General features: G+C 35.7%; 1 protein-coding gene across 1 annotated transcript in view; it reads right to left on the reverse strand.

Moving 5' to 3' along the window:
- The window catches only part of Cntn3 (contactin 3), a 401246-nt gene that overhangs the window by 111798 nt on the left and 275069 nt on the right, over window positions 1–14379 (reverse strand). The window contains exons 6-8 of the mRNA XM_052174442.1: window positions 10160–10363; window positions 9152–9254; window positions 2925–3109 (exon numbers count right to left, since the gene is read on the reverse strand). Coding sequence (XP_052030402.1) covers window positions 2925–3109; window positions 9152–9254; window positions 10160–10363 — 492 coding nt within the window. The remainder of the gene's footprint in view (window positions 1–2924; window positions 3110–9151; window positions 9255–10159; window positions 10364–14379) is intronic.

Genomic DNA, 14379 nt, shown 5'->3' on the forward strand with positions numbered 1-14379 from the left:
AAAGATCCAGTCGGACTATACATGGGTGACTGACTGTAGTGGCTATTCCTGGTTGTCAACCTGACTATATCTGGAATGAACTACAATCTAGAATTGGAAGGCTCGCTTATGATCCTAATCTGGAGGCTCAGAGATATAAGTTTCTGACCTGGATCTTGGCATGGAGATCTTGAAGCATAGTGGCTATGAATTCCAGAAGATTAAGACAAGGAGATCTCTGAGTTCAAGATCATCTGGGATTAAAGGCATGGAGGCACACATCTTTAATCTGGGCCACACCCTCTGCTGGAGACCTACAGCCTTTAATCTGGGCTACACCCTCTGCTGGAGATCTATATAAGGACATTGGAAGAGGGAAGATTTACTCACTCTTCCTTGCCTGCTTGCCTCGTGGGACTGAGCAACTGCTAGATCCTAGGACTTTCATCCACAGCTGCTGCTGACCATTGTTGGGGAATTGGACTATAGACTGTAAGTCATTGACAAGTTCCCTAACTATATAGAGACTGTCTATACGTTCTGTGACTTTAGAGACCCCAGAATAATACACTTCCTATCCTAATATTCTTCTTATCAAATAGAAGATTAAGTTGGTGTTCCAAACCAATACTGATATTAGAACTGCCACATTAATCATGCCTTTTCTTCCTTAACTATAACCTGAGCTTCAAATCCCCTATTATATCATTTTTACATGAATTCTTAGAGCAAATAATCAGAGAACTACAAGGTACTCATTGATGCTACAATATAATCTTAAAGTAAAGTTGTAGGGTGCCTTCCATTAAGCTATCTATGGTGATTACTTATAATTTATTGTTTGATACATAAAATATTATCTACAGAACGGACTAAGAACAGCAGATGCTATTGGTTTCACCTTGTGTATTCATCTCTATTCTTACTTTCTTATTTATGATTATATATCAACAATATTTTATGCTGTCATCCTGCCCTCTGTCAGATTACATTGTTCATAAAGTCTAGGGAGTCTGATGATTTCTGTTCTAAAGGGAGGCTTTTACATTGTCTAATCCTACATTCCCTTGCTATGTTGGGCATTAAGGATGAGCCTCTGTGCAGCGCACTCATCATTGTTTTATAGAACAGAAGGATGTGAGCCACTGCTGTACTGCTCATTGATGGCAACCATCTTATTGTAGTGGCAATTAATATGTAGAAACAGAAAAAAAATCCAAGCAGGGGGAGAAAAAGGAGAGAAACTGAGCCATGGCCAGTTAAATACTTAAATGTCAGTTTAGTTTTGGATATTTTCCTCAGGGATATATGGTTTCCATTTGGACAGAGATCATGGTGCATAGAGTTAAAGGTATTGGAATATTTAATAATGGTTCTTAACCTGTGGATCACTACATGGTGGAGACTGACTGAACCTTTTACAGCGGTCTGCTAAGACCATCTGCAGAGCAGATATTTATATTATAATGCATAACAGGAGCAAAATTGCAATTATGAAATATCAATGGAAAAAATTTATGTTTGAGGAGATCATCCGAACATGAGGAAATATCTTAAGAGTTCATAGCATTTGGAATCTTAAGATCCACTGAGTTAACTGATCAGAATTTTCTGTATTTTTCTCACAGTGGTTACTTCTGAGTGTGCCGTGATCAAGAAATAGATGAGGAGAAAGAGGAAGCAAAGCTAGGGTATTAGAAATTCTCTTTTTGTGTGGTACTCTGAGCTGCTCAGCCACATGGATGAGCTTACCACTACTACCACCACCATTTCCATAGCATGCCACCAACTCACAGCCAATGACATCTTACAAGAAGTATATGATGCATATGTATACATATATATGTGTGTGTATATACATACACATATACATAAAACTAATTATGAGAGAAAGTGTGAAAGTTATAAAATATGAGGACTTGTGCTATTAAAACACCCTTTCATTTTGTCCCTAATAATTCCCAAGATCCAGTAGCATAAGAAGTATTAACCTTGTCAGAGGTAATGTACTTGCCAACTTCAAGTTATTGAGGGAAGACCCATAAAATCTTTTATAGTCTTAACAGCTGTCTTAGTAAACAGTTAGTTTCCTTCCCTGCAGGATTTGCATATGCTATACACACTGTCCTAGAAATTGTTTCAATAACCAGTTACTAAAATACATAGGCTATAATGCAATTTGCCCTTCATAAAACTGGTAAATTCACACCAGGTTTACAATGTTTCTAATAATTAAATTGCAAATATATTCAGCGAGCTTCCATTTCTGTGCATCTCACAGATGTATTTTGTACAATAACATAACAGCACTTTTCAAATTACATTTTCATCAAAACCTAATGCATATTTTAAAAAAGAAATTTAAAAGAAAAAAGAATATTTAATTTCCTAAAAATGTGCTCTAAAAATTATTCTTTCCTTCTCCCATTGTGCAGTAGAGCAAATAAATATTATTATGAATTAAAGGAAGCAAATAGTCTACAGATACATTATTTACATTATTGGACATGGCTGAATATTTCTTCCTAAGACAACATCTTCAGTTTGATTTACTAATGTAATAATTATAACTTGTCTCAATAAGCAGTTTTATTTTGCTTTTCAAATAAATACAAAAAAATCACTTCTTCTAGAAGATAAAGTAACTAGAGAGAGCTGTCTCTTACATGATTAAGTATGTGAAAGGTCATGCTTGAAAAAATGTGAAAGATTTCATTATCATATGAATCACATTCAAAATGTAAAGGAATGTCAGGTTGATTGCAAAGTTGCTTTTCTTTTTAATTTCTTTGTCCTCTGATGTTTGTCCTTGCTTAACAAAAAAAGAATAAAACCTAGAAAGTGACAAATTAAATCCTGATTTTCTGATATAATGACCCCTGCCCCTAAGAACAGTGATGAAGGAATAAAAGCCACAAGACAATGTCCCCAAGGCTGCTGCTTACCATAGTAAGTGAGCCGCCCCCTCGCCACATTTTTTCCTCGTGAGTTTTCAGCAATGCACTCATAGGAGCCTGTATCTTCTTGTTGGAAGTTTGGAATTTCGAGCACACCATTGAACTTCCTCAACTTAATTTTGTTGGGAAATGGCATCCCATCACTTCTTCTCCAATTAATCTGAGGAACAGGACTGATAAGAAAATTGTGAAGTTGTTGGCTGTTCTCTGGAAATCTCAGACTCAACACTGAAAGGCTTTGGTTAAGAGAGCAAAAGGCACAGGTTTCAAATACAGATGACTTGTGTAAATTATATTGTAAATTATATAATAAGATATGAAGAATAAATCTGTGTTTTGAGAGAGGGTGCCACTATATAGCCCAGACTTGCTCCTGACTCCTGATCCTTCTGCTATGATCTCTAAGTGATGTGATTACAGGCTGTCAAAATTAGCGACAAATCGCGTGTTGTCACAAGAGAAAGCTATGAAACCAAGATTGCAGTAGTGGACATTTTGACAAATTTTACTTCAGAAAAGTTAGAAAACCATAAAAGAAATGAATTAATTTGAAAATGTATATCATCTACTAAAATTAAAGCCAGAAAATATTGTAAATAATTTGCACAGGTAATTACAGGCAACAAGATCAAAACTGAAATCAAAATTGTCTGAATAAAGAAAATCCCAGGACCATATGGGTGTACTGCTAAATAATCAAACTTCTTAAAGTTCTCTTCCACCCTAGCATGGGCCAAGCAGTTTGACAAGGAACAAAGGGAATGCACACTATAGGTCCTATGAAGCCTATATTATACCGATATATTATCCTGATACTCATAGTAGATCAAAATACAGCAAAGAAAAAAAAAACCCTACAGATGAATTCTGCAGACTAATATGGTTGCAAATATTATTAACAAAATACTTGCAAACTGAATTCAGGAACCAAGCATGAGAAACTGAAATGCCATGGCCTAGTGATGTCCATTCTGAGATGAAAAGTTCGTTCAACATATATAAATCAATAAATACAGTAGATCATATAAATAAACGTAAGGACAGAAATAACATAACCATCTTGACTGATGCTTAAAATAATTTCACAAAGTTTAGTATATTGCCATGATGAAAGTCATGGAGACATCAGTGAAACATGTTTCATACCTCAAAATAATAAAAGGTAAGTGTAAAAACTGAAAGGACAACATTACACAAAACTGGAAATAATAGAGGCCACTTCCTCTCAATTATGGTATGAGCCAAGGATGCCCACTTTCCCTCCTTATTTAGTATATTGCTCAGATCAATCTTAGCTAGAAAAATAAAACATGATAAAGACATTGCAGATAAAAATTGAGAAAGTATTCAAAGTATACCCTTTTGCAAATGACATAGTTCATAGTTGTGTATTTAAAAGACTTTATATAATCATTTTTAGTAAAAATGCAAGATATAATATTAACAGGGGAATATCAGTAGCCTGCATATATATCAAGAGTGAAATTTCAGAGAACAAAATTAAAACAATATTTCATTCATAATAATTCCAAAAATTGAAGTGCTTAGGAGTAAGCATAGCCAGGAAGGTGAAGGAAAGACCGAGAGTGATGAACAGACCGCTCATACTCCTGAACAGAAACATGACTGCCATGGAAATAGCTATGCTCCAAACTTAGTCTACATATTCACTGTAAGGCTTATAAAAATTTCATTGTAATTCATCATGAAACTAGAAAAAGCAATCCAAAAATTCCTATGGATATTCAAAACACCAAATTTAACTGAAGCAATACTAACAAAAAAATATCAAACTGGTGATATCACAATGTTTGTCCCAAAATTATACTACCAAGTTACAATGACAGTGTTGCAAACAAAAAGACAAATGTTGGAGAATAGAGGTCCCCAGGAAGTAACCATCAAATCTGTGCCACCTAATTTTTGAGAAAGGTGTCAGAAAATACATAAGAAAATAACTTATTTAAGACGTGATGCTGATAAACATAGATATCCACCTGCAGTAGGATTTGATTCAAAGATGTTGTTCTGTACTTAAGTAAAAAAAAAAAAAAAAAAAAAAAAAAAAAAAAAAAAAAAAAAAAAAAAAAAAAAAAAACTCCAAGAACACAAAAGACATTAATTTAAAGTCTAAAGTGCTAAAACGTCTATAGGAAAGCTAAGGAAATATTCTTCAAGATACAGGTATTGACAAGAACTTTCCAAACAACTCCAAGGCATGGGAACCAGACCAATGGATCAATAAATGAGAGTGCATGAAATTAAAAGGTTTCTGCACAGCAGAAGAAAATATAAACAGAATAAGCAGCCTACAGAATGGAAGACTATCCTTACAAGCTAAAACTATGACAAGGGGCTAATATTACAAATTTACAAAGAATCAGAAAGATTAAACATCACAGAAAGAAACTGCTCATGAACAAATGAGTAATGAAATAATCAGAAAGCTATCAAAAGAAGAAACATAAATGCTGATCATATCTTTCAAACGATCAATATACCAACTTGTTGTCATGGAGTGCAAAATAAACTACTCTGAGTTTATTACCATGTTATCCCATTCAGAATGACTGTCATAAAGGTATCAGACAACAGATACTGGAGAAAATGTGAAGAATAAGCCCTTATACATGACTGCTAGAAGTGCAGACAATATATAAATCAGTTTTGAAATAAGAAAAACAGAATTAAAAAAGGAAAGAAAGAAAGATAGACAAAAAGAAATGAAGAAACAAAGAATAAAATAAAAACAGAATAGTTGGGGCATATACTCAAGGGATCCACATACTCACATTTACATTTACTGATACTAAAATTAGGATATCAAAAATGCAAACAGATGAGATAAAATTGTGGTGCATACTCAGATTTAATGTTTCCCTTTGTAAAGAAAAATGAAAATTTCAGGAAAATGGATGTATCAAGATAGTATAATACTATGTCAGTTCATGCAAACTCAGGAAGACAAAAAACATTTATTATTCCTCATATGTGCACCCAAGCCTGTAAGGTATATAGGTACATATGTTTTTTAACACACACACACACACACACACACACACACACACACACACAAACACACACACACACATTTAGTTGTTTAAAATCAAGAAAGGAGAGCTACAGTGGGTAAAATTAGGTGATAAATAGGGGCAAGATAGGCAAATATACACATATGACATGAAAATACAAAAGATTAAGGGTTGAGTTCAAGTCAGGATCAAGAGTATCAGAGGGTAGGAGAAAATGGGAGAAAGTAAATCTAGCAAAATACATTTTTTTTTGGGAAAATTTCATAGTGATATCTGATATCTTCCATCCTAATTTAACATAAAAAGCACTTTATTAGCATACACATAAGAAGGGGTCATAGAAAGTCTTGCAACCAAAAAAGGCACAGGACCAGATGGTTTCAGTGCAGAATTCTATCAGATCTTCAAAGAAGAACTAACACCAATACTCTTCAAACAATTTCACAAAATAGAAACAGAAGGAACAGTACCCAACTCCTTCTACAAAGCCACAATTATGCTGATATCAAAACCACACAAAGATCCAAGAAAGAAAGAGAACTTCAGACCAATTTCCCTTAGGAACATCAATACAAAAATACTCAATAAAATTCTTGCCAACTGAATCCAAGAACACATCAAAACGATCATCCACCATGATCAAGTAGGCTTCAACACAGGGATGCAGGGTTGATTCAATATATGGAAGTCCATCAATGCAACCCACTACATAAACAAACTCAAAGAAAAAATTCACATGGTCATTTCATTGGATGCTGAAAAAGCATTCAACAAAATTCAGCATACTTTCATGCTTTTTTTGTCTCTTCTTTTTTCTTTATATTTTTATTTTCTATATTCTCTGTTTAGTCTTGGAAAGAACAGGAATTCAAGGTCCATACCTAAACATAGCAAATGCAATATACATCAAAATGGGAAGCCAGCATCAAACTAAATGGAGAGAAACTTGAAGCAATCCCATTAAAATCAGGGACTAGACAGGGCTGCCCCCTTTCTCCTTCTCTTTTCAATATTGTACTTGAAGTACTAGCTCGGGCAATTAGACAACATAAGGAGGTCAAAGAGATACAAATTGGAAAGAAAGAAGTCAAACTATCATTATTTGCAGTTGATGTGATAGTCTACCTAAGTGACCCTAAAAACTCCACTAGAGAACTCCTACAGCTGATAAACAACTTCAGCAAAGTAGCAGGTTATACAATCAACTCAAGCAAATCAGTAGCCTTCCTATACTCAGAGGACAAGCAGGCTGAGAAAGAAATTAGGGAAATGACCCCCTTCACAATAGCCACAAACAGTATAAAGTACCTTGGAGTGACTCTTACCAAACATGTGAAAGATCTGTATGACAAGAACTTCAAGACTCTGAAGAAGGAAATGGAAGAAGACCTCAAAAAATGGAAAAATCTCCCATGTTCATGAATCAGCAGGATTAATATAGTTAAAATGGCCATTTTGCAAAAAGCAATATACATATTCAATGCCTTACCCATCAAAATCCCAACTCAATTCTTCATAGAGTTAGAAAGAGCAATTCTCAAATTCATCTGGAATGACAAAAAACCCAGGATAGCTAAAACTATTCTCAACAACAAAAGAAATTCTGGGGGAATCTGTATATCTGACCTCAAGCAATACTACAGAGCAATAGTGTTAAAAAAACCTGCATGGTATTGGTATAGTGACAGGCAGGCGGATCAGTGGAACAGGATTGAAGATCCAGAAATGAACCCACACACCTATGGCCACTTGATCCTCAACAAAGGAGCTGAAAACATCCAATGGAAAAAAGATAGCCTTTTCAACAAATGGTGCTGGTTCAACTGGAGGTCAGCATGCAGAAGAATGCAAATTGATCCATCCTTATCTCCTCATACTAAGCTCAACTCCAAATGGATCAAGGACCTCCACATAAAGCCAGATACTCTGAAGCTAATAGAAAAGAAACTGGGGAAGACCCTTGAGGACATCGGTACAGGGAGAGAGTGCCTGAACAGAACACTAATAGCATATGCTCTAAGACCAAGAATTGACAAATGCGACCTCATAAAATTACAAAGTTTGTGTAAGGCAAAGGACACCATCAAAAGGACAAATCGGCAACCAACAAATTGGGAAAAGATCTTCACCAACCCTACATCAGAGAGCAGGCTAATATCGAATATATATATATAAAGAACTCAAGAAGTTAGTCCCCAGAAAACCAAATAACCCTATTAAAAAATGGGGTACAGAGCTAAACAAAGAATTTTCACCTGAAAAACTTCGGATGGCTGAGAAGCATCTTTAAAAATGCTCAACTTCATTAGTCATTAGGGAAATGCAAATCAAAACAATTCTGAGATTTCACCTTACACCAGTCAGAATGGCTAAGATTAAAAATTCAGGAGACAGCAGATGTTGGCGAGGATGTGTAGAAAGAGGAACACTCCTCCATTGCTCGTGGGGTTGCAAATTGGTACAACCACTCTGGAAATCAGTCTGGAGGTTCCTCAGAAAACTGGGCATGACACATCCAGAGGACCCAGCTATACCACTCCTGGACATATACCCAGAGGATTCCCCAGCATGTAATAAGGAAATGTGCTCCACTATGTTCATAGCAGCCCTATTTATAATAGCCGGAAGCTGGAAAAAACCTAGGTATCCCTCAACGGAAGAATGGATGCAAAAAATATGGTATATATACACAATGGAGTACTATTCAGCCATTAGAAACAATGAATTCATGATATTCTTAGGCAAATGGATGGAGCTGGAGAACATCATACTAAGTGAGGTAACCCAGTCTCAAAAGATCAATCATGGTATGCACTCACTAATAAGTGGATATTAGCCTAGAAAATTGGAATACCCAAAACATAATCCTCACATCAAATGAGGTACAAGAAGAACTGAGGAATGGCCCCTGGTTCTGGAAAGACTCCGTGTAGCAGTATATGGCAAAACCAGAACAGGGAAGTGGGAAGGGGTGGATGGGAGAACAGGGGGTGGGAAGAGGGCCTGTGTGACTTTCACGGAGTGGGGAGCCAGAAAAGGGGAAATCATTTGAAATGTAAATAAAAAATATATCGAATAAAAAAAAGAAAAAACATATACATAAAAATATATTATGCCACAAAGAAAAAATAGAATTTACCCTCCCTGCCCTTAGCAACTATGTGGTTTTGTTAAAGAACTTACTTCCCCAGGGCGAAGCATTCCAACTTCACAGTTGAACCTTTAGCTGCTGGAAGAGTTTCTGGAAACTGGAGTTCTATCTTAGGTTCATATTCACCCATGACACCTAGGAATTGGTAATACAAAATAGGCAGTGTCAATGTTTCTTATGGCATCATTTTAAATAAAACTTTATTTGGGTCCCTTTGGAACCAACTTTCAGTGATTCTAATGACCCACTTGTACTAGCTTTAACCAAACATGCACCCTGAATAACATTTAAGAACTCTGGATTGATGGAGTCAAAAATGCTGCAATGTGCAAAACATTTTAATGAAAACCATTTAAACTCTATACTTAATGTGAGCATTTCTATTTAAGTTGGTACCTACAATGTATTCATAATTCCTGAAGTTTCCTAAGGTACAAAGGTTATAATAGGGGTTTTGCTATATGGTAGCCTGGTCTTAAATGTATTAACTGGCTCCCTGATGTCAAAACACAGTATTTTAACTTCCAGAAGCATTCTGATTTTTGACTAGAATTCACTTCTATATTTGTTTTCAAGATATTATGCTGTATGAGATGTGATTTATTTTTAATAGGTTAACTACCAAGGCTTATAAATAGGTACTCTCTTTTTCTTCTCAAAAGTCACATGTAGTCTGTGTTGGTCTCAACTCACAGTGTAGCCCAAAATGACCTTGAACTTGGGATTGTCCATCTTAAACTCTGGAATTACAGACATGTAACAACATATATACATTTCATGCATTTTGAGGATCAAACCCAGAGTTCTTCACATGTTAGGAAAGTATTCAACCAAGGAAGTTATAGACCTAGGTCCTAAATAGGATTTTTCCTATATCTTATTGATAACTTGTGAACATTGATCAGGAAGGTAATGTCACATAATTTTTCTTTACAATTTTATTTTAGTAAAACTTTCTAGCTTATAATAAAATATTTACAAACTAAGCAAAAGTTAAAAACAAATGCCTTTATGGGTATTTCACTGAGAAGGTCTCATACCATCAGAGCGTAGCACCAAAGGGGTTGGAGAGCCCAATACTCTGGTATTTGTCACAGTGCTGGTCACCACACATGTGTAATTTCCTACATCAGATGGCTCCACCTTAGCTATGTAGAGGTGTCCTGTCTCTTGAGAGACAAATCTTCGACTGTCTTCTTCAACAAATGATGGATACTCATTGAAGACCCAAGCATATGACAGTTCTAAAGAAAGTTAAGAAGACATATATTTTATAACTTAGTAAGTGTTCCACAGTCAGAAACTGTGATCAAGTTTCTTTTTCTTGCAAGTTATTTAGAAGAGCACATAGTGAACTGATTCTGCATTCATTTTATACTATGTAAAGAATACTGCTGATTGGTATTCTAGTGCACACAGCACCTCTGCTCTCTTCTTTTCCCTGCTCTAGGTGATGCTTTTATAAGATACAGTGAATTTGATCTGTCTTTATTTTCATTTCTGCCTCTATAATTTCATAGCTCTAAATCATCCATTACATCATAGCAATTTCTAGCATCAAACTGTTATCATGGCTCCTTAGTTTCTTATGAATAACACAATGTCTCAATCTCAACATAAATTCCTCTGACAAACTCTTGGTTTCTCTTCCTCCTTGGTGTTGAATATTCTGCTCTTGGGCCGACAAAGACTTTTGTCTGGCTTGCACTTCCTTCCTTTTTTCCTTCCTTCCTTTCTTTCTTCCTGCCTTCGTTTTTCTTCCTTCATTTTCTTTATTCCTTCATTTCTCTCTTCCTTTCTTTCTTTCTGTCTTTCTGTCTCTCTTTTTTCTTTCTTTCTTCCTCCATCTTTCCTCCCTTCCAGTCTTTATTTCCTGTTTCATTACTTCCTTCTTTCTTTCTCTCATTTGTCCTTCCTTTTTATCCCTCCCCATTTCTCTTCTTCTTCTCCTTCTTCTTCTCGTTCTTCTTCTTCTCCTCCTCCTCCTTCTTCTTCTCCTTCTCCTTCTTTCAAATTGTAAATGACCATATGTTCATTATAAATATTATTGATATATATATTATTGAGTTGCATAACAAAATTTTTATAAGTAAATATTATACTTTGACCATGTTTTTACATAGAAAAACCCTTCCCTTTTGCTCCTGTATCTGCAACTATTGGCTCCATTTTCCCAATGAGATTCATTTCTAGTTTTTATGTCATATACACACAATGGTCTTACATATCTATGTGAAATCTATGAGCCACAAATTTGAGCGGACCCTACACATAGCTCATGGTAATGTAACATAGTCCAGTCACCATGGAAAACAGTATAATGAGCCCTCAAAAATTAAAAGATCTACCATATGTTCTATATATAGTGCTATTAGGTCTTTACCTGGAAGACACTAAGTAAATTTTACAGAGGCATTTTTATACATCAATGTTTTCTGAAGTATTATTTATAATAACTAAGTTGGGATATCCATCTAGAGATGAAAGAATAATGAATATGCATACAAAATGAGATTTCTTCAGCTATAAGGAAGAACAAAATTGCGTCATTTGCAGGAAAATACATGATTCTTTCTCTGGTTTCCACCTCTTTGAGCACTAAACCCCAGTAACCTAAGATAATGTCAAGTGGCTCATAATGTAATATGGGGAGTTACCTTCGTGAGAAGTATTCCTTCTGCTTCCTTATCTGGGTTGCAGCTCATGTCCAGAGTGAAACTCAAGAGGTAATTTTTTTTCAGTGTGTGTGTGTGTGTGTATGTGTGTGTGTGTATCTAAGTGTAGGAACCTTCAGAGACTACAAGAGGCCATCAGATCTATGGAGCTGGAGTTAAAGACAGTTGATTGCTGAGTCATCATTCAAACTCCTAGAACAACTCTGAAATTCACTCTAATGTAAGCATTTAGCAAACAAAGTGTAATGACTCTTACCTCAATTGTTCTTGTGATAACACAACCATGCTTTTTTTTTTAACTTTTATTTGTAAATCTGGGAATCAAAGCCAAGACTTGGCATATCTTCTGTAGTGCTCTATAATGAGTCATATTCTCAACCTAGATGCCAATTTTAATCCAACTGCCCCTATTTGTGAAGGGGGCAGATCTGAATCTAAGGTCCTGTTCCTCAATTAGTTCTAGATTTGACAGTAAAGAAAGACAGAGGTCAATCCCTGTATAGAAGTTATAGACAGGAATTCTGGGTCCCAGGAGGAAAAGGCAGACACAAGTAAAGGGAGAGGGGTTTTTCTACCAAGCTTTGGGGGAAGAAGAATGCAACAACCATATGAGGACACAGGGGAAGCTGGGGCCTGTGGCCACTATCACAGGCAGGTGGCCAGGGATGTTCGACAGGGACTAGGTGGGACTAGCCACTGAAGTTTATGGCAGGTGGGGAGATGGAGATAATAATTTGGTAAGGGCACAATTTTCCAGGTGGGAGATATAAGCACCCAGCACTTGTGCTAAGAAAGCAAATTGTAAAGGAACAAACTGTGTATGAGATTTATCTGTGGATTCAAGGGAAGAGGGAGAGGGCTGGTAGTGTAGTCACCTCTGGAGCTAAAGGCAGGTAGAACTAAAGGGAAGCCAGGATGGGGCTGGTAGTGTGACCGATTCTGGAGCGAAGGCAGTGGCATAAAGCTACAAGTAACATTTTTGTACTAGATAACTAAAACATTAGATGTGTATTTAACAAGCCCTAAATAAACACTTGTTGAGTCTAGTAAGGGTACATTATGCTCTAAGCTATGAGCAAAATTTGCTAGGTGGGTCTTCACCAACTGTGTGGGTCAATGTAACCAGTTATCTCCTAAAGAACTATATTCTTCTCTACAAGAACGACATCTAAATAGTATTGTTCTTTGTGGTTCTATGTCCTCAAGTTATTGAGAGCTGAGTGTTACTAGGACACAGTTTCTGTGTTTTGTTTACTGGCTTCCTTCTTCAAATGCTCTGTTTTCTTTTGCAGTCACATTAACCTCACTGCATAGATTAAATCCTTTAACAGTCTTGAAAGAAGTTTTTGAAAACATATGCCAACCATATAAATTTGTATTTGAAATTCAACATAGATTTGAAATTCAAAATAGATTTGAAGGACAATTATAATCATAAAATATCTTTCCTTTGGGGATAGAATGGTCAGTCATTTGATAAAAATCAATGTGAAACGAGGTTTAAAGTTAGGATACGAGATGCTATGAGTTATGGGGAATGGGGATAAAATACTTTCTGTTACTGAAGAATACACATAAAGTTCAAAAGAACACTCAAACACACAGAGCTGAAAACGCTGCATTGAGCATAGAAGGCAGATCAAAGGCCACTACAGCCGAGACTGAAGTCATGACAATGCTGGTAGCAATGTTCTATCTCAATGGAAATATTTATTTGCAAACACTGTTTTCTTTTCTCAGAGAGTGAAGACTATTTTATGAAAGTCTAGTTAATCCACTGATGAGACAGGAAATTGCAAAGTTGTTGGTTGAATTTTATGAAAAAATTTAAGCGTTCATTTCCGCTAGGCCTACTCCCATGCTACTTATTACTCCCACATTTGCACATAAACTTAGAGAAAAATGATGTTGAAAAAGCAGGGTAACCTTCTCCTGTCGTGGGTAAAACTGGCTCGTTGCAGCAGCAATGGCTCTTTAGGGTCTTCCTGTGGCTCTTAGCCAAGCCACTTTTCCGACATTCCTCTACCTCACTTTTATTTAATATATTTTCTCTGTTCATCAAAATGCTCAAGACACAGAATTAACACAGTGGGCTTCTCTTTATTATTCAGACAGATTAAAACTTTGTTCCTAGTATAGGAGTTGGGCACGGGTTCAATGAGTTATGGATAGTTCAGGTGACATGCCTGTTATGTCTGCCTTTAGCATGCATGTGGATATGACATAAACTCCATTTTATAACCAGTTTATCACCAAATAAGAAGTAGAAGAAAGAATTTAGTGTAAGAATCATAAAACTTAGCATATGATAAATTTATACAAATTGTTTAGCAGAAGGCCATATCAACATTAGGTATATGTAATATCTTAGAATAAAAATCATAAATGTAATTTTGTTTTAAAACATTTACTGTAGAATAATATATATTACATGACCCCATTTACTAATTTTCTTTTCATCATATAAAAACACCAGTATTTAAAACAATGTGGTATTTTATTGTAGTAGAATGTGATGATTTTTGTCTCTGTCATAGTAATGGCTTAGGAAAGATAAAGAAAGTAAGTCAACCATGACTGTATTT

Source organism: Apodemus sylvaticus, chromosome 2 (genome assembly GCF_947179515.1).
Source record: "Apodemus sylvaticus chromosome 2, mApoSyl1.1, whole genome shotgun sequence".
Lineage (NCBI taxonomy): Eukaryota > Metazoa > Chordata > Mammalia > Rodentia > Muridae > Apodemus > Apodemus sylvaticus.